Below are 27,249 nucleotides of genomic sequence, written 5' to 3'. Positions count from 1 at the left end.
AGCTACAGTACCTGGAAATGAAGTGGCAGCGGAAGCAGAGATATAAGGATCTGAATAGAGGACCTCCGGATTTCAGGACTGTTGAAACTGGAACTTTTACTAGAAAAAAGAAAAGTTTCTACAAAAACGCTAGTTTTTTTTTTATCTCAAACTAGAAAATACAGTGGAAAAAGATAATCACTCGAAATAAAACTATGGAAACACATATAAGAATAAAATTACATTGATGTTCATATGGTATTCAAAATTTTTGCCGAATTGCAAAGTTTGGCCAAATTACGAACCGAATGATGACTAAAGCAAATGTCCAACAAAAAACAGAAGTTTCTGTCCCAAAAGTCATAAATAAAGTGAAGGATAAATTAAAATCTTCTAAATAAATGATTCTGCCTCAAGTTTCCTTGTTCATTTCTTCCTTGTCTACATTCTTCCACGCGGGGGATAAGACAATAAAAACCATCTGGCTTTACCCAATAATCATCTTGTTCTTCAATTACCCCATAATTCTTATCTATTGGCAATTTGTCAAGTTCAGCTGCAAAATAGTTTTGCGATTCCCATGCATAGAAGAGAGACAAAAAGGAAAAATAAAGAACAGAAAATACAAACGACAAAGTAGCAGACACGACTTTTTTTTATAATTAAATCAAGATATTTTGTCTCTGTTCTTAAATTTGTTGATCATTGAGATTCATACAAGACAATTACCCCCTAACCTTCCCTCTGGATAAGGCCTTGCAAATACGACAATTTTTTGTGTCAGGCTGAAGGAACAAAAGTAAACAAGAAATTTTATATATATATGTATGTATATATATATATATATATATATATATATATATATATATATATATATATATATATATATATATATATATATATATATATATATATATATATATATATATATATATATATATATATATATATATATATGTATATACATATATATATGTACAGGGGCGTCCCGAGACTCATTTAATAGTAGGGGCGATCTTTGAAAATTTTACCGAATCGCTACCTGATTTTTGCCGAATTTTCTGCAGAAATCAAGAATTTTGCTAAATTTCGGGCAATTTTGCAAAATTTATGCTAAAATTTTTGCCTTCGGTGAAAATTTTACCGAATGCAAAAATGTTGGAGGGGCGGCGCACCCCCCCCCCCCCATTATACATATATATATATATATATATATATATATATATATATATATATATATATATATATATATATATATATATATATATATATATATATATATATAAATAATATATATGTAAGACATATGGATCTGTAGTTGATTGGGTTTTGTTTCTCACCTTTCTTGAAGATTGGGTGATAATTGCCTTTTCCAGCTGCTAGGGAGTTTTCCCGTATCTATAGATGAGAGATAGGGGTCATGTGACTTGTTCTGCAAGTTCTTTAAGAATGCGAGGATGTGTGCCGTCTGGGCGTTCAGATTTATTTGTGTTTAGCTTTTTAAGTTTTTGGTAAATGGACTCTTTATCGAATATCACTGAGATGTTTAATCACTTGATGTTCTATCCGTCCCTGTGACATTAATGACACAACCTTTTTAGAATCTATATTCTCATGGCGTGCTTTGATTTAGTTCACCATCCCACTAAACATTCCCTGAACGCTTCAACTTAAAAGCCTTAGCTTTAGTGGGGGCAATAGTTGCAGTACTAGTAGCATTAAGCACTAACCATAGTTGCAGCACTAGTATGCATATAACACCTTTTGTTTTCTTTTTCAATATCTTCCCTCAACACATGCTGAAAGTTTCAACTTAATATCCTAAAAAATTCCTGGGACATTGCTGATATGTCCTTTTGCCAAACTGCAAGCAAATAGTACTGTTTGATTAAGTTCAAAATCCTCCCAATATTCCCCGAGAATTTCATCTTAATACCTTCAGCTCTAGTAGTAGTGGTATCAGCAGTATTAGCAGTAACAGTAGCCTGTAAATAACGGTTTTTGGTTAGTTCAACATCCCCCACAATAAGCCCTGTAGGTTTCAACTTCACGCTCGAAGCCCCTTCAATGTTCCCTGAAATTTTCACCTTTATACCCTTAGCCTTACTGGTAGTAGTAGTAGTCATGGTAGCAGTAGTAGGAGTATTCGTTGTAGTAGTAACAGCAGTATTAGTAGTAACACTGGCGGCAGCAGTACTAGTAGCAGTAGTAGCATGGACATATTGGATCAGTTGAACATCCCTCACAGCATGCCCTGAAAATTTCTACTTAATACGATAAATACAGTTTCTAACAGGGATAAATCCTTTTATTAGACAGGGATAATAACCTTCACAAAATATACTGGATATTTCGATCAAATTTACAGTGACCGACATAAGCAGAAATACTCCAATACATACTCCAGAAATACTCTGAAATATCCAGTATATTTTGTGAATGTTATTTTCACTGCCTAATAAGAGGATTTATCTCTATTCAAACTTGTATTTATCGTTGTGTGATATAACGTATTGTTTATGGTTCTTTCAATGTTTTATTATTGTATTGTGTGGCCCACAACAAGCCAAGCTCCTTGGGCCGAATCACATGTAAGTGAACATCATTCTGCTGATGACGGTCACTATACATATGATCGAAATATTCAGTATAATTTGTAAATGTTACTATCGCTGTCTAATAAAAGAATTTATCCATTTTCGAACTTTTATTTATCGTCATGGAAAGGCAGTGTGGTCTTCGAAATTAAACTTAACTTAAACTTAATACTTCGAAACTTAATACTCTAAGCCGTTCCTAAGATTGCTGATACGCCCTTCGGACAACCTGTGTGCACATAGTGTGTTTAATTTGTTCCATCCTTAACATTTCTGAAATTTTTACTTTAATATGCTTAGCCTTAGCAGTAGTCAGAATAGAAGTAGCAGTTGTTGTAGTATTGGAAGCAGAAGTACCGTAGTATGCACATATTGCCTTTTTAACAATTGATCAACCAAACGACAAAAGTCTCATCATTCCCTAAAAGTTCTAAATTAATGCCCTAAGCCATTCCAGAGATACTCCCTTTTCAGAACCTGCACGCACATAGAGTGTTTTTAAGTAGTTAAACTTTCCCCTCAATGTTCCCTGAAATTTACACCATCATACCCTTAGCCTTAGTAGTAGCAGGACCTACAATAGTAGTAGTAGGAGTAGTAGTGTCAGAAGTAGTAGTAGTCTCTTGAACATTCCCCTCATCATCCGCTGTAAATTTCAACTTAGTGTGCAGCCGTTCCAAAAATATTGCTGATACGCCCTTTTGACAACCAGTATGCAACTTCTTACTCAACAGTTCAACTTCTTAGTTCAACTTCTTACTCAACATTTCCTGCTATTTTCACCTTAATATCCTCCGCCTTAGTAGTAGTCACCTTAGAAATAGGATCTGTAATAGCAGTAGTAGTAGTGGTTATGGTAAGAGTAGTACTAGTATCTAGTAGTATTAGCGTGTACTTATTGCCTTTTGGTCAATCGGCCATTCCCCTCATCATTCCTTGAAAGTTCCAACTTAATACTCTAAGTCCCTTCTGAGATACAAACTTTTGACAACCCGCAAGCATAAAGTGTGTTTTGGTTTAGTCCAAATTAATACTCTAAGTCATTCCTGGAATACGTCCTTTTGAAAACCCGCAAGCGCGTAGTGTGTTTTGGTTTAGATCAATACTCCCCTCAACATTCCCTGAATGGCCTTGGTCTTTTTCAACATGAAAGGTCAAACACGGCCTTGGTCCTTTTGGATACGAAAGGTCAAACATGTCACCCCTTTCCCAATAACAAATATCATGTGTAAACAATAGGCGAATTGTATAAATTACAGCCCTTTCCCCAAGGGCTGTGAGGGGGTATCATCCTCAGAGTCATAGTTTTTGGACCTTTCAACTATGCTGCATATGATGGCTATCAAAAGATTTTGATCGGATGTCTTTAGAAGGGGGGGGGAGGAGGTGCGTGAGAGAGGGGGTTATCCTACAATCCCTTTTGACTCTTAAAATAGGCACTAGAACTTTCAATTTCCAATCGAACGATTCCCATCCGAAGTTTATACGACAACTTCTTCCACACGAAGTGCCTTGGTAAAAAAAAAATCCTAAAAAACTATAAACATACAATCCCTAAAAAAAAAAAAAAACATAAAAACATTTTACCCGCATCGCTATTTAGTTAGACAGCGCTATTGGAATGCCTATGATAGACACGTACTACACAGATTATTTTATTTTATTTTTCAGGAGAGGCTAATATTTTTATTATATTTTTATGGAGAGGCTATCTAGTCATTAGATTATCTAGTTTCTAATGTACTTGATTATGCGCTAGTAGCTAAGAATTACAAGAGTTGAGCCTCTGCCAGGTGACACCTTTTGAAATACCATCTTGTCTTTATACTATCTAAAAGCCTACTGTTTTTGAATTTGGAATGATGAGAAGTTAAAGAATATTTTCCCGAATTATGAGACGAGATTGATTTATTCCATTTCAGTCCACCCATATTGTGTATGTTGTGTGAGTATATGGTCTGGTACGTTTTCAGTTCATTTTAAGCAATTAGGTGTGATGCAGATCATGACACTGAAAATGTTAACTTGAGATAGTAAAGGAACATCAGTTAGATCTCAATATGTGCAGGTAAATATTAACCCTCTGTCAGGTCTAGGAAAATCTTTATATGCATTATTCATGCAAAAAAATAATTCCAAATTAATTCCTAAATGTTTCCTAAATTTATTTATTTCCGGTGAAAGAAGTAAACAATTATCCTACGCGATATGCTAATAATGTGAGGATGTCTCAAGTTGTTAGAACTAGATCTTTCAATAAGTCATACTGGGCCAAATATTTGGAGTAATTTGCCCGAATCTTTAAAAAAGTCGAAGAATGTGTGTGATCTCTCTTTTACTTTCTTTCTTTCCTTCTCTTTTTCAAATTTTATAACTATGTTTAAAGGGTTACTCCAAGCAAGCGAAAGCTTAAGGAAAGTTAAAGCGTTTTGTTGTATTGATTTTTTTAATAATAAACTCCGTATATACTTAAAAAAAAAAAAAAAAACTCGACTGCCTGGACCAATACATGATATTCAAGAATGCAGCCATCTTTGCCTTGTTCCTTAGTGTTTTTTTTATTTACGCATATTGCGATTCTTTTGACTAATTTTTTTTAGCTCATCTTTGCTTTTTTGCTGTTGTTTGCGTTTTTTGCTCACGCTTGTTGGAATTTTGTTTATATACCATTTCTTTTTCTTTCTTCATTCCGTTATACATAGCACCTGGTTTTTTCTTATGTTTAACTTGAGTGTTTTTGGTTTTTCTCTTTCTTTTCTTCTCACTATTTTTCCCTATTTATTAAGGCTTCCGGATTTGAAGCCAAAATATTCGGGTTTTTATTATTATTTGTATGCAACTAATTTTATTAGTACTTTATATATTTAGTGTATTAGCAAAACCTTTACCAGTTTTTAACATATTTTCGTTTAAAGTATCTCGGGTATAAGGAAGGCCATAGGTAAAGAGGTCTCTTAGGCATAGGGAATGCCACGGGAATAGAGCGGGCATTGGGTATATGAAATGATCAGTTTCACAGAAATTTCACATAACATCTTTTACTTACTGCATTCGAACTCATTGTAGATGAGCTTCAGCACTTTCTTATAAAAATACACGTTTACCTAAAAATGCATTGAATTATTTTTCGTTATTATTGCAAGCCAGAGAAACTGGAATTCAAGTAATAAAAAAGAAAACATAACACGAATATTTTGCAAATATTACAGAAGTGAAGTCCCAAGGTTTCATTTTGGGCTTTTTAAAGATTTAATTTTTTCTGGGTAGCAGAAAAAAGCGCAACTGAATTTAGTGAATTTTTCTTTTTTTTTAAAGTTTTTTTTTGGCCTTTTTATCTCACTCTTTGGGAAGTTTTTCATACTTGGAATTTTCTTTACATGTTTTAGGAGAAAGAAGAATGAGTTTCTGAAAAGATATTTTTCTTTTTCAAATTTTTCTTTTTTCTAAATTTTTTCTTCTTTTTCTTTTTCCTTTATATAAGAAATTTTTTCCTAAGAAAATTTTCTTCTTCTTTTTCCTTAATCCTTCTTGTGCTCAAGCCCGAGTCTAACCTGACTGTGCTCGATCCTGACAAAGGTCACACAGACAATCACTTCCAAGTTAGGGACGTCGAATAGGGTGAGAGGCCATCCTCCTCCTTAGATACTGAAATCCTTTTTCAGGCATTTTCATTAAAAGAAGACCCCCCTTCGATTTTAAAAAATTCCTTCTGATGTCCTTCTGAAATTCATTCTGACGTCCCCCCTACATTTTAATGAATTGGAACCCCTCTTCCAAGGCTTCAATATGAGGCCATGTTTTTCTTTTATTCCAAGACGATAGCTATATCTCTTGTAAATGGGTAATCAGAACTAACACAGCAATATATAAGCCCTATTTAAACATAGTCTCATTTAAAGCTAATGATTGAAATGATTATTGTTAGTCAATAGCAATTAATTCCCATGCTGTCATCGGGAATTAAAACGCAAAGGGATTTTCAGCTCAATCAAACATCAGAAAATGGGCGAAAGATTGATTACAAGATCAAAGGGGTGGGGGGTTAGAAGGTTTGAACCCCCCCTCCCTGAAATATTTGTCTGACTCGTAAAAACGTAACAAAAATGGATATAATTTTTTTCATGCGTTTTTTTGTGTACCCCCCCCCTAAAAAAACAAAACCTTTGTACCCCCCCCCTCCCCCCAGTACAAAAAAAATCTGGATACGTCCCTATACATAACAAGAAACAAAACAAAAACATGTTAGCTATCAGGTGTTAATCTTCCTTACTTTGGGGAGTTGGGATACAAAATGAATTCCAATGTATCAATTACAGGAGACAACAGCATATTTATTCCATCAAGGTCAAGGCGGAATAGGTCAGTAGCATTTAGCAGAAAACAAGAAACCACCTCTGGAGAATTTCTTCCCTGAAATAATATAATCATTATACAAAATTCGATTAAGAAGATCTTACGCTAAAAGTATGAATGATTTAGCATATATTATGCTCATATCTTGTTATAGAAAATGGGTAATACTGATTCGAATGTGAGTTCATAGTAAAACAGACCGAAAGGCAGGATAAGATTTGAAATATGAAACAATAAATTTTGATTTCAGATTTCAGTAAACTACAAATGAAACTCCAACCATTAGGAGGATTAAGTTATACTGATGACCATGTTGTGTTAGCTGTTTGTCCCACAAAAAAAAAAAACATATTACAAGCGATTTTGGATTTATGCAGCTGGTGAAGATGATCTGCGTGACTCCAAAAGACTAAGTGTGTATTTTCCCCCACAACAGTCTCAGACACCCCTTATCCCACCGGAAAGATTGCGTGATAATGACCTGTTATTTGCAAGGCAGGTCTCTTACCTTTGATTTATTTTTGATGAATATTTACTTGACAACACTCATATTTGTTATGCTTTCAGGTCAGTTCCCATCAGAAGCAATATTCTGCTTCTTTGGTTTACTACTACTACCACTACTAATAACTCAACGCAACACCAAGCCGCCTGAGGCCAACACAGCTACGCACGCTCCTTCTCGATCCCGATATATTCAAAGCCTCCCTCTTTACACTCTCCCAGGAAGTTCCCATTTCCTTTGAAGCTTTCTTTAAGAAAATCTCCCACCCCAGACGAGGACGGCCTGCTTTCCGTTTAGCCCAAGAAGGTTGGCCGAAAAGAAAATATTTGGCAATATGTCATTCTTCATCCGTAGAACGTGCCCAAGCCATCTCAAACTTTGTTTCATTAAAGCCCTAGAAAGCAGGATTGAACCAATTTTTTTCGTACAGCCTACTGTTTGAAATATGGTCAATCAGCCGGGTACCCAGAACAATCCGTAGGCAATTTCTTTGGAAAACATCTAGTAAATCTCCATCCGCTTTTCGGAGCGCCCATACTCCAGAGCCATATTTGACCACTGTCATCACTATACCTCCCATTATTCTAATCTCGGTTTGCAGACTTATCTTCCTGTTCTTCCAAACTTTTTTTTAACCGTTAAAAAAAAAGTAAAAAAAAAGTCAACAGAATCGACCGCTTTTTAAAGGCTCCACTCTGAGCCTTTCAGAGGTTGTTCTAACAGCTCTGCACAAAGTTTCTAAATGTAATAATGGTTTTTTTCTCTCCAGTTTCCAATTTTTCTGATTTTCTAGTTTTCATTTGGAGATAAAACGCATTTTTAAAGTTTTTCATTTTTAAGTCAAACTAGTTTTAGGAAAAGCTTGTAATCAGTTTTCACCCTTCGTACTTTTTAATAAAGAATTATGTTTCAAACTAAAAATTGTCGCACGTAACATGTGATATGAGACCACGTCTACATCTTCTTAAGGCGACCAACATCATAGTACTGCTTACGACAGTTTTTTTCTTTAAACAACAAAAAATCCTTAGTTTACCTCTAAAGCAGTATTTGATCTTCGGCACGCTATGATCTATGCAGATAAAGTTAAATAAAAGCGGTTAAAAATAAGCTGAATGAGAGCTAATATATTGTACCTCTGAGCCTTTCAAAGCTTGCTGTACTGCCAAGCAAAATCTTGCTAAATATACTGAAGGTATCTCCTCTCCCGTTTTCTTTGAACAAATAATTCGGCACAGAGCTCCAAGGGCTTCAGCACGTCCCAGGTCAAACCTAAAATTAAAATATGAAATAAAATGTGAAGACCTTTACTAGATTACAAAAGAGTAAATAATTTTCAAATGATTTCAGTTACCGAACTACCGATGACTTCACAGAGAACAAAATGCCTTCCTTGTACCCCCTCCCCCTGCTCTTTCATATGGAAAAAGTTATCGCATAACTCAGTAAGGACATTCTTTTAATTGAAAATCAATAGTTCTAGTGCTCTTCTAAAGACCACAAGTAATTGAAGGGCAACCAAACCCCTCCAGTGCCCGTTTCTATCTCAGGCAATCCTGCAAACCCCCGATTTGTCGGATCAAAACTTCCAGAGTCATTTCCCCAAAATAATCGAAAGGTTCAACATATATACTTAGGTGGGCCTATATTTACCAAGATAATAGAACCCACGAAGCTCCAGAGCCAAGAGCCTCAAAGTATGCAAATCGACCACTAATTACAGACAGGTTTACATTATTGAAAGGTGAATAGGTTTAAAGTTAGCTCTTCAATTAGCATGAAAGTCTTAAAGATCTCTCCTTGGGTCGAAGTGGACCCAGAGTTTAGCTTGGGAGCACAAACTCCTCAAAATTTGGGGCCCAAAATTGAACAAAAGCTTATTGGTTCAGGGGAAAATAAGGCCTACAAACTCTACGTCCCTGATCATTTTGAGAAATAAAGTCATAATTCAACGCGCCGAAAAAAACGGAATATACATAAAAATAGTTTGTGGCAAAGGACCCTAAAAAACGAGGCCTGAAAAAAAGCGAAATATTTTTTTCCGATTGGCTCGAAACCCATGTCTTTAAGTCATTTTGCACCCAAAGGAACAAGAAATTTAAGAAAAGAAAATTGGTTCTCCCTGAAAAAATACCAGAAAAAAGGCCGAATATATGTTTTCCAAAATGGCTTGAAACTTACAACCCTAGGACAAGGAAATCCCAATCAGGGCTCCCACTATTCCAACATTTTTTTCGACGTTTACCCAAACTTAACCTACAGAAAATTGGGTTTTCCAATGTCTCTCCAAATAGGAATAGTAAAAGTACGAATATTAACACTAAACACAAATCGTTAACTTTTTCTAGCGTTAATTTTCATGAAGAATTTGGAGAGCTCATTTTCTTGGGAAGGGGAACTGTTGATACACCAAAACATTCGGAAATAGCGGAATCAATGAAGGGAAAAAATTCAGTAAAAATTGGGTAAAAAAGGACAAAAAAAAAACTTGTTTTCAAACATCTTGAAAACCAAATCAAGGAATTTGAGTCTTAAATAAGTAAAGCACATATATACCCTAATGTAGAAAAATAATTATCCAGAAACGCTGCACAAGAAAGGGCTGAAAGCCGTTTTTTTCTTTGGTGTAGGGGGGGGGGTGTAGGACCCAAAAATGAGCCAAAAAAGTTTTGGATGTCGTCACTTTGAGTCTTAAATAAGTAAGGCACATATATACTCTAATGTAGAAATTTTTTTTTTAAAAATACGTCGAAATGCTAGCACATGAAAGGGTCAAATAAAATATTTTTCTGATCAGCTTGAAACTTATATTGTTAGGTCTACGGGCCAAATATTTAACGGCGTGCTTTACTGAGAATAAATATATAAAAAAGCAATTTTTTTAAACTGAAAGTAAGGAGCGACATTAAAACTTAAAACTAACGAAGATTATTCAGTATATAAAAGGGGATGTCTCCTCCTCAATGCCCCGCTCTTTATGCCAAATTGTTTTATTACTTTAAAAAGTCAAATTTTGACAAAGAGTCAAACCTTAAAGTAAACACCGGGGCGTTGAGGAGAGAACAGCCCCTTTCATATACGCAATAATTTTTGTTCGTTTTAAGTTTTAATGTCACTCCTTACCTTCAGTTAAAAAAAATTATTTTTTTTTATTTAATTTCTGATAATTTTTAAATAATGCCTGGAAATCCGGATCTCCCTCCATGGAAAGTTCCTTCTCTTTACAGAAAATCCCTCCATGTAAAGTTTTTCCAACATAAAATACCACCCCAGCAAGGAAAATCCCCCCCCCCAGACAATTCCATTCTAGCTGGAAATTACCCCCGAAATATTTCTTGCGGACGATTCAGGCTGAAATTTTTTTCTTAGCCTGCTGTCATTTGAAAAAGCATTTAAAGTCTGATTGCCTTTAAAATCTTGCCGGAAATCTCCCCTCCATTGAAAATTCGTCCCACAAATACCCTCTACCCCCAAGTAGAAAGGTGCTCCCACAGAAAATTCCCTATGGAAAATTTATCCTGTGGGAAACTCCCCAATGGAGAATTTCTCTCGTGGGAAAACCCCTACCCACGGAAAGATACTCTGGATAACCCCAACCCCGTAAATATTTCCCCCGTACAATTATCCTTACCATTTTCACTTGTAAAATTGATCCGCCAAAAGAAAAGGAAGACGAATTAAAAGAATATTGTAGAGGAATCCAGGGAGATTCCCCTAATGTAAAATCTCCCTTGGAAAGTAAGCGCACCGGGAACTTCCCTCACCAAGCAAAATTATGCCCGTAGAAAATCCCCCCAGCAGGAAATTCTTCCTCTCCCTTCGAAAAATGTCTATATACTTCATAATAAAAAATAGTATACGCAGACAATGGACAAATTTCCTGACTTACAAACCTTTCCCCAGGGGCTGTGTTATCCTCAAAGACATAGTTACTGGGCTTTTCAATCATGCCGAACAAAATGGCCATATTTGTTAACCGGTGTTTTGAGTTTTGACCGGTGAACTTTTAGGCCAAAAAGTAGGTGGGAGGGGGCCCAGTTGCCCTGCAATCTTTTTGGTCAAAAAGGGCACTAGAACTTTTAATTTCCGTTCGAATAATGCCTTTATCGGTATTCTAGGACTATTGGTTCGATACGATCACCCCTAGAAAAAAAAAACCAACAACAAATAAACACGCATCCGTGAAAAACTCCACATTTTTGCAGATGGAAGTTTGAAACTTCTACATTAGGGTTCTCGTATACGCTGAATCTGATGGTGTGATTCCTTGACTTTTAAGGGGTGTTTCCCTCTTTTTTGGAAAATCAGGCAAATTTTCTCAGGCGCGTAGCTTTTGATGGGTAAGACTAAAACTTTATGAAACTTATATATTTGGAATCAACATACTAAGCCGGTTCTTTTGCTTTATCTATTGATATCAAAATTTCGTTTTTTAGAGTTTCGATTACTATTGAGCCACATTGCTCCTTACTTACAGTCCGTTACCACGAACTGTTTGAACAGTTTGTAGTTCGAAGAATGCTTTTCAACAACCACAACTTCAAAACAGAAAATCAAAATGAAAACAATCAGGCGTAATTTATACAATATACATAGCGTACAGTATGTTTCTCATTAATCAAAACATCAACAAAAACGATCACAATACTAATTAAAGTTACAGGAGAGAAAGAAAAAGCTTCCTAAAACAATTAGATTCTTTGCGTTCAAATTAGCTTTGCTAATTAAAAAACATACATTTTGTGTCAAAATTTTCCCATTGGCCTCTAATTCAAATTACAGGCAATGAAGAAAAAAATTTTGAAGCAAACATATTTTATTTTTTGAATAAACCTGCTGAGTCTAACTAATGAGTCTGACGAGCTAACAAATAAAAAAACGAGTTTAGCAGAAAAAATTTATCAGTCTTTATTTCCTATCCGCGGCAGAAATACTCTAAAAAAATCTTTTTTTTATTACTCAACGCTTTAAATTTCAGATTAAGATAACGCAGTCCTTCTAAAAAAAAAAAAAAAAAAAAAAAAAAAAAAAAAAAAAAAATCCTTATTAAGATCAATTTATTTTACGTTATTCTATATACTCTTTTGAATAAATTATTGGCCCACAGATGAGTCGTACACTGGTGATTTAATATGAAGCTGGTTAAGAGGGTGATTATATTATAAGTGAAATCGTCATTCCAACTAATGATATATTTGCTCTTTCATTCAAAGCAAGGTTAGTCAGCTAGTTGCCTTTATATGGTTTGGGTTCTATTGCTCTCAGTTAACAAAAGGTAATGATGGTTTTATATATTTGTGTGTGAAATTATTAATAATAGGTTATGCCTTTAATTTATAGTAATGATGGATAGTTGTTTATTAACACGCCAATTCGGTTAATTAGTGTCAGGATTCGTTGGACTTGATTTAATGCTTTCTAATAAACTAAAATACACGGGAATTTTTAGGGACGAAGGGAGAACTAAATGAAGTTTAAACAATATTTTAAATAAATACATAAATAAAATAATGGTAGTAAAATATAATAATGGTACTAAATTTATTTATTATAAATAAAAATACAAAAAATGGAGAAAATTAAAATTAAGCTTGCCAGGGTTCGTTGAAAAACAATAACAAAGAAATCATTTCTTAGACCACGCTGCTTTTCCATTTACGAAATATTAAGCAAGATAAAACGGGTTTTAATTTCAACAAAGCAGTGAAACAAAAATTCCATTTACGAAATATTAAATGGAAGCTTTTCCATTTACGAAACATTAAGCAAGATAAAACGGGTTTTAATTCCAACAAAGCAGTGAAAAAATAAAAAAACAACACTTTGATTAAAAAAATATTCCAAATATTTCGGACCCACGTCCGGAAGCCTTTCTAAACGAAAAAAACGAAAAGACTAAAAAACAAAAAATGTTAAAAAAAACACAACAACTAAACACACGAAAAAGAAAAAAAATATAAACAAATAAATAAGAATAACCCACATTATAAACAAACTTCCAGGACTGGAAATACATATATATATATATATATATATATATATATATATATATATATATATATATATATATATATATATATATATATATATATATATATATATATATATATATATATATATTATATATATATATATATATATATATATATATATATATATGTATATATATATATACTATATATATATATATATATATATATATATATATATATATATATATATATATATATATATATATATATATATATATATATATATATATATATATATATATATATATATATATATATATATATATATATATATATATATATATATATATATATATATATATATATATATATATATATATATATATATATATATATATATATATATATATATATATATATATATATTACACAAAACATTATTTTTCTATGTCTCAAGTCCTGGAAGCCGCAGCAGCTTAAACCCCTTTCTTTTCCTTGGTTTGTGCCACAAATTTGTCCGTGAAATTTCAATTAAAATACGATAAATTACGCAAGCGACCTTTTGGGACCATGTCAACCTCTCTAAATTTCCTGACTGCAACGGGTTTCAAAGTTCCTTATTTTTAATTACAAGATATTTAAATTTTTTTTCTATTCTTATTTAAATTTACACTTACCCCGCTTTTAAAAATTTGTACGTGCGCACCTGGCTTAAAACAGCTAGAACGTTGCCAAGATCTTTTCCTTTTTTTACAACAATAAATATTATTTTTTAAACTTCTTGGTTTGTGAAACAAAATGGTAGAAAATGGCAATTTACAATGGAGCGATCTTTTTGTCATCTAAAAATCACAATTGATATTACAATGGTTAGAACGAGCCCTCACCCAACATTCTATGGCCAGTGGGTCGATACAATGACCCTTAGAAAAATAAACAGAATAAAAGAGAGACATTAGGGCTACCCATGCAAAAATATGAGCTACTTTCCAGTATAGAATTTCCAACGATGGCAATTTTATTAGAGTATCTTTTATACGGATAAAGGATCTTGATTGAAACTTTCATCTTTTTTCAATCACTAAAATTTATTATTCATTATACTTAAACAACAGTTACTATTTCTGAGTCAGCCGTCATTGGAACATTTTCTTCACAAGCCAGTTTCTTGGAAAATGTGCTATTATGATCTCGCCTACTATAGCCGAAAGTGTTGTATCAAATCGTTGGCAATAAAACCAGGGATCAAGGGAGAATTAATTTCACAAGAGTTGCTTCGCGTGTCTATATAATTTTCCTGTACCATGACTTGGGCTTATTAGTATATAGATCTTTGACTTTTTTGTTATAAATAACAGAAGCTGGTTTTCTCTTCTTTTTTTCCCTCAGTAACTTACTTTGACTATCAGCCTCTGCAATACAGCCTTGCTTGAAAGTTCTATATTTCTTCTTACAATTTTTTTAAAAGCTTCATTAACATAAGGTTAATGGAACACTTTTTGATGTTTTTCTCTGGAAATCCACAATCAGTCCTTAAAAAAATCTTGGAGTGATAAAGCCTTGTGGTCAATATTCATTGCCTAATACACAGAAGATTAATTTTCAATGGGTTCTCCAAGAGCCAAAACTGTAGAGTCCTAAATCAGTTATTCATGGGTCGGATGAAATCATAAATGATTTATACAATTATAAAGGATTGCTTAACTTAAGCACCATGAGATAGGAACAAGTTAAAGACAGGATGATAGGCAGATAGGGAGATAGGCAGACTGAAGACAGGATGGTAAAAAATTTATAGATTGGCACATATTAAATCGAGAATGAAGTTGCCTTTACATACTGGGACGTCTACAATCTGTTTCAAGCTGAGGTTTATGTATCATCAACGAAAGAAAACACATAGCATCGCATGAATCATGAAACAGATCATTCTACTTGAAGTGTCCCGTTCTTTCAGCATTCTTTGATGAGCTCTTTTAATCAAAAGTTACTGGTTTTCCAAACTTGCACATCGGGGTCGTTGCTGGGACTTTCACAGTCTACTTTAAGCTGAGGTTTGGTGGATCTTCCAGTATAGAAAATACGTAGCATTTCGTGAATCATCAAACAAATCATCCTACTTAAAGTGTCCCCTCCTTCTTTGAACTGCTGTTTTCACCAAAAGCCCCTCCGCTTTTCCAAACTAGGTAATCTTTGTACATCGTACACGCTGTCGAGACCTTCACAGTTTGCTTTAAGCTGAAGTTTGGTGGATCACCAACTAAACAAAATAATTAGCATCTCTTGAATCATCAAATGGATCATCCTACTTGGAAATATCCCGTTCTTTCAGCATTCACTAAATATCTGTTTCCATCAAAAGCACCTTCGCTTTTCCAAACCAGGTAATCTTTTGTATATCGTACACGCTTACGAGACCTTCACAGTCTGCTTTAAGCTGAGGTTTGATGGATCATCAACTATAGAAAATTACTAGAATCCCTTGAATCATCAAATGGATCATCCTACTTGGAAGTATCCCATTCTTTCAGCATTCACTGAATATCTGTTTTGATCAAAAGCTACGTCGCTTTTCCAAACCTGGTAATCTTTTCCGCATCAGTCTCGTGAATTCATGAAATTTAGTAATGGTCTTAAACGCGCAAAATGAGTTCCTACTCATGGTAACCTACTACTACTTAGCCTACTTACTACCAACTGGTAACTACTTACTTCGTACCCCCGGTCAGTCTTTGAAGATGTCACACAAATGAAGATGTAGATGTTGGATGACAACTATTAAAACTATGCGGTTAGCACTTGAAGTATTCCTTTCGTTCTACATTTTCTTAGAAGCTGCTCAGATGAAAAGCTACTTTGTTTATTCTGTATGGTGAATCTTTTTTTCAAATTAATCTTTTCAATTTTCAGAAATTTACCAAACGTATTTTACCTCGTGGCAAGTAAAATGACTGCACGTTAATATGCATCAATCCTTTATTGATCTGGTTACTAGGCTTACTCACACATGTGGCTGTAATAGCTATCACTAGCTATGACCTATGACCTTGCCTCGTGGCAAGTAAAATGACTGCACGTTAATATGCATCAATCCTTTATTGATCTGGTTACTAGGCTTACTCAAACATGTGGCTGTAATAGCTATCACTAGCTATGACCTATGACCTTGCCTCGTGGCAAGTAAAATGACTGCACGTTAATATGCATCAATCCTTTATTGATCTGGTTACTAGGCTTACTCAAACATGTGGCTGTAATAGCTATCACTAGCTATGACCTATGACCTTGCCTCGTGGCAAGTAAAATGACTGCACGTTAATATGCATCAATCCTTTATTGATCTGGTTACTAGGCTTACTCAAACATGTGGCTGTAATAGCTATCACTAGCTATGACCTATGACCTTGCCTCGTGGCAAGTAAAATGACTGCACGTTAATATGCATCAATCCTTTATTGATCTGGTTACTAGGCTTACTCAAACATGTGGCTGTAATAGCTATCACTAGCTATGACCTATGACCTTGCCTCGTGGCAAGTAAAATGACTGCACGTTAATATGCATCAATCCTTTATTGATCTGCTTACTAGGCTTACTCAAACATGTGTCTGTAATAGATATCACTAGCTATGACCTATGACCTTGCCTCGTGGCAAGTAAAATGACTGCACGTTAATATGCATCAATCCTTTATTGATCTGGTTACTAGGCTTACTCAAACATGTGGCTGTAATAGCTATCACTAGCTATGACCTATGACCTTGCCTCGTGGCAAGTAAAATGACTGCACGTTAATATGCATCAATCCTTTATTGATCTGGTTACTAGGCTTACTCAAACATGTGGCTGTAATAGCTTTCACTAGCTTTGACCTATGACCTTGCCTCGTGGCAAGTAAAATGACTGCACGTTAATATGCATCAATCCTTTATTGATCTGCTTACTAGGCTTACTCACACATGTGGCTGTAATAGCTATCACTATTGAGATTGCGTAGTGAACAATTGAAGATCCGGAAATGGTTTACACACTCTTGAAGATGTAAAGTATGGAACTACGACTATCAAAACCACGTAAAAAGCAGTTAAAGTATCCTCTCCTTAAAGCATCCTCCCAGCAGCTGCTCTGATCACAAGCTACCTAGTCTTGGGTGGAATCTAAAAATATAGCTTGCAAATTGTTGAAATTTACTAAGGGCGTGGTACTTCTTAATAGTCGTTTCGCCTGTGTAACGACAACCCTCTTATTGACAGGAATATACCAAAGAAACACATCGAAGGGATTTTATTTTATAGCAATAGTATTGGCTGAGCTAAGCCCTATGATATGTTCAAGGGAAGTTTGTTCATCTCCAGTGCTTACGCTTTTCAGCTTTTAAAATATGAAGAGTCAGGACACTCAATACATTTTTGCTGACACGAACTTATCAAAATTTAGTTTCCGTATTTAGTTTCTTGGCTGTTACAGCAGGTAACAGAGAAATCATTAGAGAAAAAATAATTCAGAGGGGTTTGGGCTTGTTTCCGCTATGTCGATGGGGATTGTCAACTATTTGTTTTTATTGTAGGTCTTTTAAAAGAAAGCAGCCAAAAGCATAACCTTCAAAAAACACAGTTCTACAAATCTCAACTTGCATAGCTGCAAAGACACAGGAAGCTGCAACTTCGTCATTTAATTAAACCTTCTCTGCCAAAGGTGATCATTTTACTTTTCCAGTGGGTACTTTTGGATTAAGCATCATAGAACATGACGCTTGTCCTTGAGCGCAATGAGGTATGTCTACGTTTCTAATTTCAAGTGAACATAAACAAAATCTGATAGATATTCGGTTGTTCTCTATGCGAACTTATAGTCATCGCTTGGTACAGACCATCCTTCAGGGCAAAACCGTTTATAAATAGAAAAAAAAATTACACACAAAGGTATAAAACCATGATACTGATCGTTTCATTTCCGGTAATGGGATTCCAGGATTTTTCCTTTTTCGTCGAGCAGTGCGTGTGAACAACTGTTCAAGTAGACTATCAATGTCAAGAATATAAAAAATTGCTCTTTTTTCTATTTGGGTATGGATTTTATGGTCTCCGGCTGAATACCCCTCCAGGGAATCCCCCCACCCCCAGAAAATTTCCAATGCACTCCCCGGAAAGTATCCCTTACATGTAAAATCGAGGAGTCAATTCGAAGGTCAATTTTAGTATTTATTTTTATATTTTGATTTCTTTGAATTCTTTTTTTCGTGTTTTTGCGACGTTGGGGGTTGAGTTTTCATAAAATAGTAAGATAAAGATTTAAATGAAGATTAAAGCGTTTTTGCGAGGTTGGGGGTTGAGTTTTCATAAAATAGTAAGATAAAGATTTAAATTAAAGATTAAAGATAACGAAGAATTCTGTCAATTTTTAAATTTGATTGGTTCTGACATGTTTGACTGGATGTTATTTAGAATAAATAATAAATAAAAACGCCCTTTAAATGCACTTTGGAGGTGAAGACTTTCCGATATCTACCTATAGGACACGTTCTCGATTGTAAGGGATTAACTGTTATCATATATTACAGATATCAAAGCAAGTCTGAAGGAAATAATTACTAGTATTTCTTGGACTTAGCTTTGTATTCCTGTTCAACTCTATCTTAGGGTACCCCTTCCAAAGTTGTGACTTATTTTATATTCCCAAATTATTCTTTTTTAACCTTTACCGCACTATACTATGATAACTCAATCCAACCCCCAAAAAACCCTAAAATAAGAAATAAGAATATACAAATAAATACTATAGGATATTCTACACCATATATTCTACCCATAGTTTGGAGTATAGGGTAGAATATTCCTAATATTTCTCGTTCCTAATATTACTAAAAAACTGGAAGCACTACACAGAAAACTTTCAAATACTGCTTGTATCCGTTTTTCTCCGCACCATCACCTTATCAGGTTTTTTCAGTCGTAAGTTTTTTTTTCTTTTATTTTTTTAGTTGTTTTTCTCTGTTTGGTCATTATACATTTTTTAGTATTGTAAAGAGTGAGTAAAAATCAAGTAATGATAATAATAATGACAGCTTGTGTCCATATTTCTGCATATTACTGCTTATTAGACTCTGCAAGTTGTAAGTTTTTTTCTCTCTTCCTCTTTTCCCCCTCCTTTCATGTTATTTCTTTTTTGTTTTAGTTTCTTTTAAATTATTATGTGTAATCTTTGATTTCTATATTGATTTGTGTTGCATTTTATGTGTTTTTCCTCCTGATACTCCACGTATTGTACCTCTGTACAGTGTGGGTTAGAAATAAATAATAATAATAATATTCCAAAATCCTTTCTTTTCTTCATTATTCTTATTTGTTATACTTTCCCTATGGCTGCTCAGTTTTACACACTGAGAGTTTTTCGAGAGATAATTGTCTACGGGAGGGATCCGTATAAAAGGAGGGGAGGGGGTATTTTTCACGGCAGGGAAATTTCCGAGGGGGCGGGAGATCAAACTAAAATCGGATTTTACATACAGATTTTAAATAGTTTTCAGTTGATTGGCCGTCTCCGAATTTTTCAATCATTGGCACTACAACCCTGCTCAGCCGAAATTGTCACGCTATGGCAGAAAATGGCACTTTGTATTGGCGCTGTCTCTTTCATGACGTAGAAAAGGCGCCAAATATTTCAATTTCCATTCTATGAGAATGAATTTCCTCTCATGGTTGGGTACAAACTTTAATTCAGTAAAATCAGCATTGGCAAAAGAAAAAGAGCAGACATGACAGTTATTATAACTACTACTACTAAAAACTCACCGCAGCACCAAGTCACCTGAGGCCAACACAGATACGCACGCTCCTCCTCCATCCCAATCTATTAAGAGCTTTCATTTTTACACCCTCCCACAAAGTTCCCATTTCCTTTAAATCTTTCTTTATGACGTCCTCCCACCCCCGACGAGGACGACCTGCTTTCCGTTTAGCCCTAGACGGTTGGCCGAAAAGAACAACCTTCGGCAACCTGTCATCCTTCATTCGCACAACGTGCCCTAGCCACCTCAACCTTTCTTTCATTATATCCCTAGAGAGCGTTATTCAACAACACTTTTTCGTACAGCATATTGTTTGAAATACGGTCAGTCAGCCGGGTACCCATAAGTTATTACCCCTGGTAAAATGCGATTGTCCTATATTTTTAAGATTGTGAACTGGTGCCTACTGCAAAGGGCTTTAGACCCTAAACAATTGACTAACTATCTTAGAACTTGCTTTCCACGACCTCTCGAAATTCTTTGGGCTAAATTTATGCTTGGTAGCACGAGATGGTAAAAAACGGCACTTTTGTGTAGCATAATTTCTTATATTCTTTAGAAATGGGCACCAGAAATTGTAATTTCCTTTCAATTGAGACCTTTCTTTTCAATTTGACCACTGGTTTGATCCGATCACCCCCTAAAAGAAAAGGAAAAAAAGGAGACCATAAATGCAACTCATACAAAAATTTGATTGCTGTCCTTTCTGTTCAAAATGAGAGATTGTAAATTCATACCTTACCTTAGATCCACCTGTGCCTCCAGAGGCACCCAGGGCATCAAGAAGGAGCCGCCAATCTTCCCACCGGTTTGCTGCTGCAAGCATGTCCTCCCACTGAGGTTGGATTGATGTGTGCAGGTTAAGGAGATCTGTCTGGTACGTTCGACGCAGGGTGTTTCTGGGTCTGCCCCTGCGGCGTGGACCAGATGGCTGCCAATGAAGCGCTGCATTTGGTAGTCGGAGATTGTCCATACGTAGTAAATGGGCAAGGTATCTCCATCGGCGGACTCTTATGATATGTGTCATAGGCTGGCCAGTCTTGTCACGGATGGATTGGTTTGTTATTCTCTGCTGCCAACGGATGTTGAGAATTCTTCTGAGACATGTGTTTTCGAAAGCAAGTATTCTTCTCTCTTGTTCCTGGTTCAGGTGCCAGGTTTCGGCAGCGTAAAGCAGCACTGGCATAACGTTGCTATTGAAGAGTCGTAACTTTAGCCGTATAGAGAAGCTTTGGGACCGCCACACTTTCCGTAATCTATTGAAGGCCCCATTGGCTTGGCTGATTCTTGTCAGCACTTCTTTTGTGGTCAACCCGGTACTTTCTGTTATGCTTCCCAAGTATTTGAAATGGACAACTTGCTCTATGTGTTGGTCTCTGCAAGTGATGCTCAAGGGTGAATCTGTGGTAGCCATGGAATTTGTTTTCTCATTATTTATTTTTAGGCCGACATGGCCGCCTCTCTCCCTCACTTTGTCAAGGAGTTCTTGGAGTCTTTGCTTGCATGATTCTAGGACGGCGATGTCGTCAGCGAAGTCTACATCACTGAGGCGTGTTTCTGGATTCAGCTGGATTCCGTCTGTGCTTGAACTTCGCAGTATGTACTCAATAACAATTACGAAAAGTAGCGGTGACAAGACGCAACCTTGCTTAACTCCTGACATAATGCGGAAGAAACGGGTTTGGCCATCTGGTGTCTTTACACAGCACTCGCTATCTTCATAAAACGCAACAATCAGTGAAACTTTCTTTTCAGGGATTCCGTAATGCAGTAGGATCTTCCACAGACTTTGGCGGTCTACTGAGTCAAATGCCTTCTCAAAATCGATGAATATCATATAGATTTTGGAGCGCCATTCTCTGCTTTCTTCCGTTAGTAGCCGTAGGGTGAATATCAAGTCTGCACATGAACGGTTCGGTCTGAATCCATTTTGCTCGTCGCGAAGGTGTCTGTCGAGCTGCGAGCTGATTCTCTGCAGTAAAATGTGCGTCAGCAATTTGCTAGGTATGGAAAGCATGCAGATTCCTCGCCAGTTGCCTGGGAAGGACGTATCGCCTTTCTTAAAGATCCTCACAAGCATGCTGTGTTTTCAATCCGGAGGTACTTTGGCGGTCGTCCAGATTATTGCGAACAGCGCTGTCCAGAACTTGAGGCAGGTCACAGGAGTCACTTTGATTATTTTCGCCGATATCCTGTCTTCACCAGGCGACTTACCATTTTTCAGCTTCTTTTCTGCTGCTATAATTTAAGTTGATGACAGTGGATACGTACTCATATATAAGGAAAATAGTATTGCTGCTGGGATCTCTGGGGGATCCTCTGGTGGAGGTCTATTCAACAGCTTCTCGAAGTAACTGACCCAACCTTCGTTTATGTCAGACTGCTGTGCTATCAGGATACCCGAGGGGTCTGCTATTGGTCCATCTTGAATAGAGCATTTCTTTCCAATAATCTCATTAGTGATTTTATAGACGGTTCTTGAATCACCTCTCTCCGCCACCTCTTCTGCCTGCGCTGCTTTTCGCTCCAGCAGGTTTCTCTGGTCTTTTCTGGCACTCTTCTTTACCTCTTTATCCGCGGCTCTGTATTCATCGTTTCTGAGGATCTGTTGGTCGGGGGTTTGTCTTTGGATAAGGGATGCTTTTACTTTTTTCCTTGTATCAATAAGTTCCCATGTTTGGTCAGATAGCCACTGATCTTTTAGGCTCTTGCGGTACCTAATGGTGGCTTTTGTGGCATCGTGAAAGCACAACTTTATGCTTTCCCAGTATTGATTGCTATCAGCAGCATCTAGTAAAGACAAGGCTTCAAATCTATTCCACATCTCTAGTTTAAAGGCTTGGTTGATTTCTCTCGACCTCAGTTTCTCCAAATCAAAGACTGGGTTTAAGGGAGTTTTTTTTATGTTTCTATTTTTTTTCAATTTAAGGCGAGTTTTTGCTGCCATTAGATGATGATCTAAGCCAACGTCAAATCTTCTAAATCTAATTACATCAGATAGGCTTGATTTTCACTTCCTGCCCCGAATAAAGGGGTCAATCCGATTTTGGGTACGGCCATCTGGAGATATCCAACAATATTTGTGTACATCCCGATGAGAAAATAGGGTACCTCCGATTACTAGGTCGTTAAGGAGCGCGAAGTCGATAAGTAGTTCTCCGTTTTCGTTTCGCTGGCCCAGGCCATGCTCTCCGAGAACCTCAGAGGAAAACGATCGGTCGTTACCTACTTTCGCGTTAAAGTCTCCTAAAAAACATGCCATGTCATGCCGTGGTATGTCGTTTGCCACGGAGTTGAGAGCTCTGTAAAATTCGTCTTTTGATTCGTCGGTGGCGTCATTGGTGGGTGCTTAGCATATTACTACTGACAGTTTCGCATGTGCGCCGATAAAACGGGCTTTTAAGATTCTAGGTGACACCGGTGTCCACTGTAGTAGAGTTTGGGAAGTCTGTTTTGTCATCATGAGGGCTACTCCGTATTCACGCTTTTGCTGCGATCCACTGTATATAATGGTCACATCTCCAGTATATAATGGTCACATCTCCATCCAGTTTATTTGATCCAGATCCTAGCCATCGAACTTCTGAAAGAGCCAGAAGGTCAAGGTGGTAATCTTCCAGTGCTCTTAGCACTTGTTCAGTCTTGGAGTCTTGAGACATTGTGTGGACGTTCCAGAAATCAAATTTGAGGTGTTGTTTCGCATTCACAAATCTTGTCCATGGGCATACAGAGCTCGTCATCAAAAGGGGGTTCAAAAATCTAAGGCTCAAACTTGATGTTTCAGTTTCAGTTAGGATTTTCCCTGAGGGCGGGCTCTTGAGTTCCTGGGTGTGGATCGCAAGCCCACATCCCAACCCTCCCTCTTTATCCTGGCTTGGGACAGGTGCATACGCAGGCGAGGTTTTTATAACTTAGACTTTTCGACAATGCAATTTAAATTGCATACTTTATATTTCGATTTGATACCATTCTCAAGGAGTTTCAATTTCTTTTTGTTAATTCTCAATTATTATTTTTCAATAATAAAAAAAGAACATTCTCCTGTTTATCTGAATAATAGATAGTTTTTAAGATTTGGAGCTCATCAAAAAATGTTTCTCACAACATTGTTTCTTAGAAAACCAATTTTTAAATGTTCGCTTACTATGAGTTGTGGTCACAGTAACGGTAATATACAGCAGCGAAAAGTCCTATACTCTTTATTGAAAATTTTTGACACAGATCTAAAACCACACAAGCTTCGAGATCCCGCCTTCGCGCCCGTACAATGACAAATGTTTCCGATGGAAAACCAAGTAGAAACTGAAACTACAACTCTGACGTATATACCTATGTTGACGTATTGCTCTAACGATCCGTCAACTTGCCTAATTACGCGCTATGAAATGTGTGTCATGTTTAAAGAGGCACTTCGCTACTGTATATTACTTATACTGTGGCCGAGGTTCGCTCTTCACGGTTGAAGCTACTAATGCAATCATGGTTACTGGACCTATGCAGCAGACCAGGAATGGTTCAACTTAAAATATAATATACAGAAACTTGCTTTCCTTCAAAATTAATTGGGTCGAAAACACTAAGTTTCCTAACAAAATAGGAATTGTAGGTCCATGGGGGGAGAAGACGAAGATGTTTTAGAAAGCGGAAACGAACTGAACGAGGTTTCGATTTATAAACATTTGTGAGAATTTTCCGAAACGGAGCTTTATATAAATAATATAGTGGAGCAACATAGTTGAAAAGTTACAAACAAATAAGGCAACTGAAACGTAGCTTATTCGTGACAAAGGACGCATAAGAGACCAGTTCAACGTTTGACATGAGCTAGTAGGTGTTGTAATGTCTGCTTTACTGAGGAGCCAATAGCAATACCGAGGTAAGCTACACGATCAACTGGCTTGATCGTGCTACTCCCAAGAGGATTTCACCTGGTCAAATTGGTAACAGTTGAAGAATACAAATCCGAATTTTTCAGCAGTAAATTCAAGCCCAAGCTTCCAAGCTTTGCACAATCGAATTGCAGCGATGTAAAAACCTTGCTGATTCGCAGGATAGTGCCACTAAAATTCAAATGTCGTCTTCATAACAGAATATCAACAAATAAAAAGTGGCGAGGACGTTAGTGTCTTCATAGTTGAAGACACTAACTACAGGCAGATATAAAGAGTTCAGAAGACAAATTTATTAAGTCAATAATGAATGGTAAACTAATTATAAGATATTAGGCAGAAGTTATCGAGGTTTGAAAAGAAGCACCAATACTTAAAAAAGGCAGAAATATACAAATAAAAATAGACGGATAATAATAATTATATATTTTTGTTGTAACTGGTGATCATTATTCCATAAATATTTGCTTTTAAAATTACTCCTTTTTGTTTCAGAATATGGAAGAAAACAGACTATGGCAGCAAGCGAAAGTGGTCTGGTTTGAGGAATTTTTTCTTTATGGAAGTCTTTGGGTATTATATATTCGACAATGGAGCAAGGGCTGCTTGACATGTGAAACTTATTCGAAAAGTAAAGTTTTAAGTCTCGAAAATAAGGCCCTAAACGTCTTAGCACAGTTAGAACATACTTCCTCTTTAAACCTACCATTCTGCACATATAACCAGCTAATACGAGCGGCACTCGTCAAGGACTATCCTATTGAAAGCCTACTGAAACACTGGCCTTTTCAATTTCTGTCTCTTTATAATATTCTGTCTGATCACAATTTCCAGTGTTTTAGTCCATACAGACGTCAGATGTTTGCAGAAAATCTTCTACACACTTTCTTACATCTCATTTTAAGTGGCGAAGAATGTTTAGTGCGAATTTTAGACATAAGAGGGGTGGTTTTAACCCTTGGGGGCATGGACAAATTTCTTACACCGATAGCCAACGTGCAGTCAAACTACAAAGGTGCAACTCGGCAAATTTTCTTTGATCTTTCAGCGTATTTGGCAGATACTTTTGATGACATGAAGCTTTTTTGTATGCTCGCGGATAACCCAGAAAGCAAGCTCAAAATTCATCTAGGTCATTATATACCTCCATTTGCAGAGAGTCGGAAGTACTATTTTGATAAAGAGCGAAATACAGAAGCTCTTAAAGCTATAGAAATTGACCTGAAAAGAATAGCAGCCATCACAACAAATAAGTTACAGAGCATACAATTCAAATACACTTTACGTAATGCCAGTTTGGTGAAAATGGTAACAGTACTCAAGTCTGAAAGATATCTGAACCTTGTAGCTGTTAGTTTCAGCGTTTGCAAGATAAATTTTGTAAGTTGTCCAGCATCTGTCCGTTTACTCTCTCAATGGATTGCTGATCTACCTCACTTACAAATTTTAGATTTATCCTGGAATCGCTTATCCAGCTGCTTGAAAGATTTGCTATCCAATATCCAACGTGGTCTGACTCTTTTACGGTTATGTCACTGTAAACTTTCTGCGAGTGACCTAGTCTACCTAACGGAGTCCTTACATTCAAAGACAATACTGGCACTTGATATCAGTGAGAATTTTAAAGAGGAAGAGGTTGATTTAAGTGGATTTATTGCAGCATTTCAATCCCAAATTGTTGGTATTGAAGCTTTGCATGTTAAGATTGCTCAAGACAAAGTTGCACAATTAGCAGCATCTCTTCAAAGTTGCTCTTCTCTCTATTCCTTAGCTTTGGACTGTTCTGGGTTAGATGTCAATAAAATAAAGCAAATGATCCGTCGACTCTGCTTATCCAAATCACTGAGAATTGCAACTTTTGAAGTCACCATACCCGGTTATCATGACACTCGTAACCGTGACTCAGTTTATGATAATTACATTCGGCAATTTGAAAGCATCATCAAAGAGCATGAAGGGAGCTTTGGGATAAAATTTTTCCCAGAGTAATATTTTGTGACATGTTCATTTTTAAAAGACTCATTTGCCATTATTTTAATTAGCTTATTAGCTTATTTTAATAAATGACCTTGATACCTTTTTGACCTCAAAGTAGTTAATTTTAGAGACACTGCAGTATTATGTTGTCTAAAGACGTTTCAGTTGGATTAAAAAAAAGGGAAAAAAT

The 27,249-nt window shown here is 36.1% G+C and overlaps 2 protein-coding genes across 6 annotated transcripts in view; one reads left to right on the top strand and one right to left on the bottom strand.

Annotated features, from left to right (window-relative positions):
• Positions 1-27,249, bottom strand: part of LOC148948916 (ral GTPase-activating protein subunit beta) — a 258,402-nt gene that overhangs the window by 88,575 nt on the left and 142,578 nt on the right. For all 3 annotated transcript variants that reach the window (XM_089094831.1, XM_089094829.1, XM_089094830.1), the window contains exons 10-12: positions 8,571-8,706; positions 6,847-6,986; positions 12-99 (exon numbers count right to left, since the gene is read on the bottom strand). In XM_089094831.1, the coding sequence (XP_088950957.1) occupies positions 12-99; positions 6,847-6,986; positions 8,571-8,706 (364 nt within the window). The remainder of the gene's footprint in view (positions 1-11; positions 100-6,846; positions 6,987-8,570; positions 8,707-27,249) is intronic.
• LOC148948917 (uncharacterized) lies at positions 12,664-27,155 on the top strand. Of its 3 annotated transcripts, none has more exons than XM_089094833.1 (3): positions 12,664-12,709; positions 17,974-18,101; positions 25,578-27,155. In XM_089094833.1, the coding sequence occupies exon 3, from the start codon at positions 25,581-25,583 to the stop codon at positions 27,069-27,071; it is 1,491 nt and encodes a 496-aa protein (XP_088950959.1). In that variant the 5' UTR covers positions 12,664-12,709; positions 17,974-18,101; positions 25,578-25,580; the 3' UTR covers positions 27,072-27,155. The 3 variants fall into 3 exon arrangements, with proteins under 3 accessions (XP_088950959.1, XP_088950958.1, XP_088950960.1); XM_089094832.1 differs by having other exon boundaries at positions 17,974-18,179; XM_089094834.1 differs by lacking the exon at positions 17,974-18,101 and having other exon boundaries at positions 12,684-12,709.

This window comes from Artemia sp. Qi Xiang Cuo, chromosome 9 (genome assembly GCF_049724085.1).
Source record: "Artemia sp. Qi Xiang Cuo chromosome 9, ASM4972408v1, whole genome shotgun sequence".
NCBI lineage: Eukaryota > Metazoa > Arthropoda > Branchiopoda > Anostraca > Artemiidae > Artemia > Artemia sp. Qi Xiang Cuo.
This window is presented reverse-complemented; position numbering and strand designations above follow the sequence as displayed.

Excerpts from the sequence above, each read along its gene's own strand:
- LOC148948917 (XM_089094832.1), top strand. The coding sequence starts at position 18,153 with ATGACGCTTGTCCTTGAGCGCAATGAG. Across the intron at positions 18,180-25,577 it reads TTGTCCTTGAGCGCAATGAG|AATATGGAAGAAAACAGACT; the intron begins GTATGTCTACGT and ends TTTTTGTTTCAG.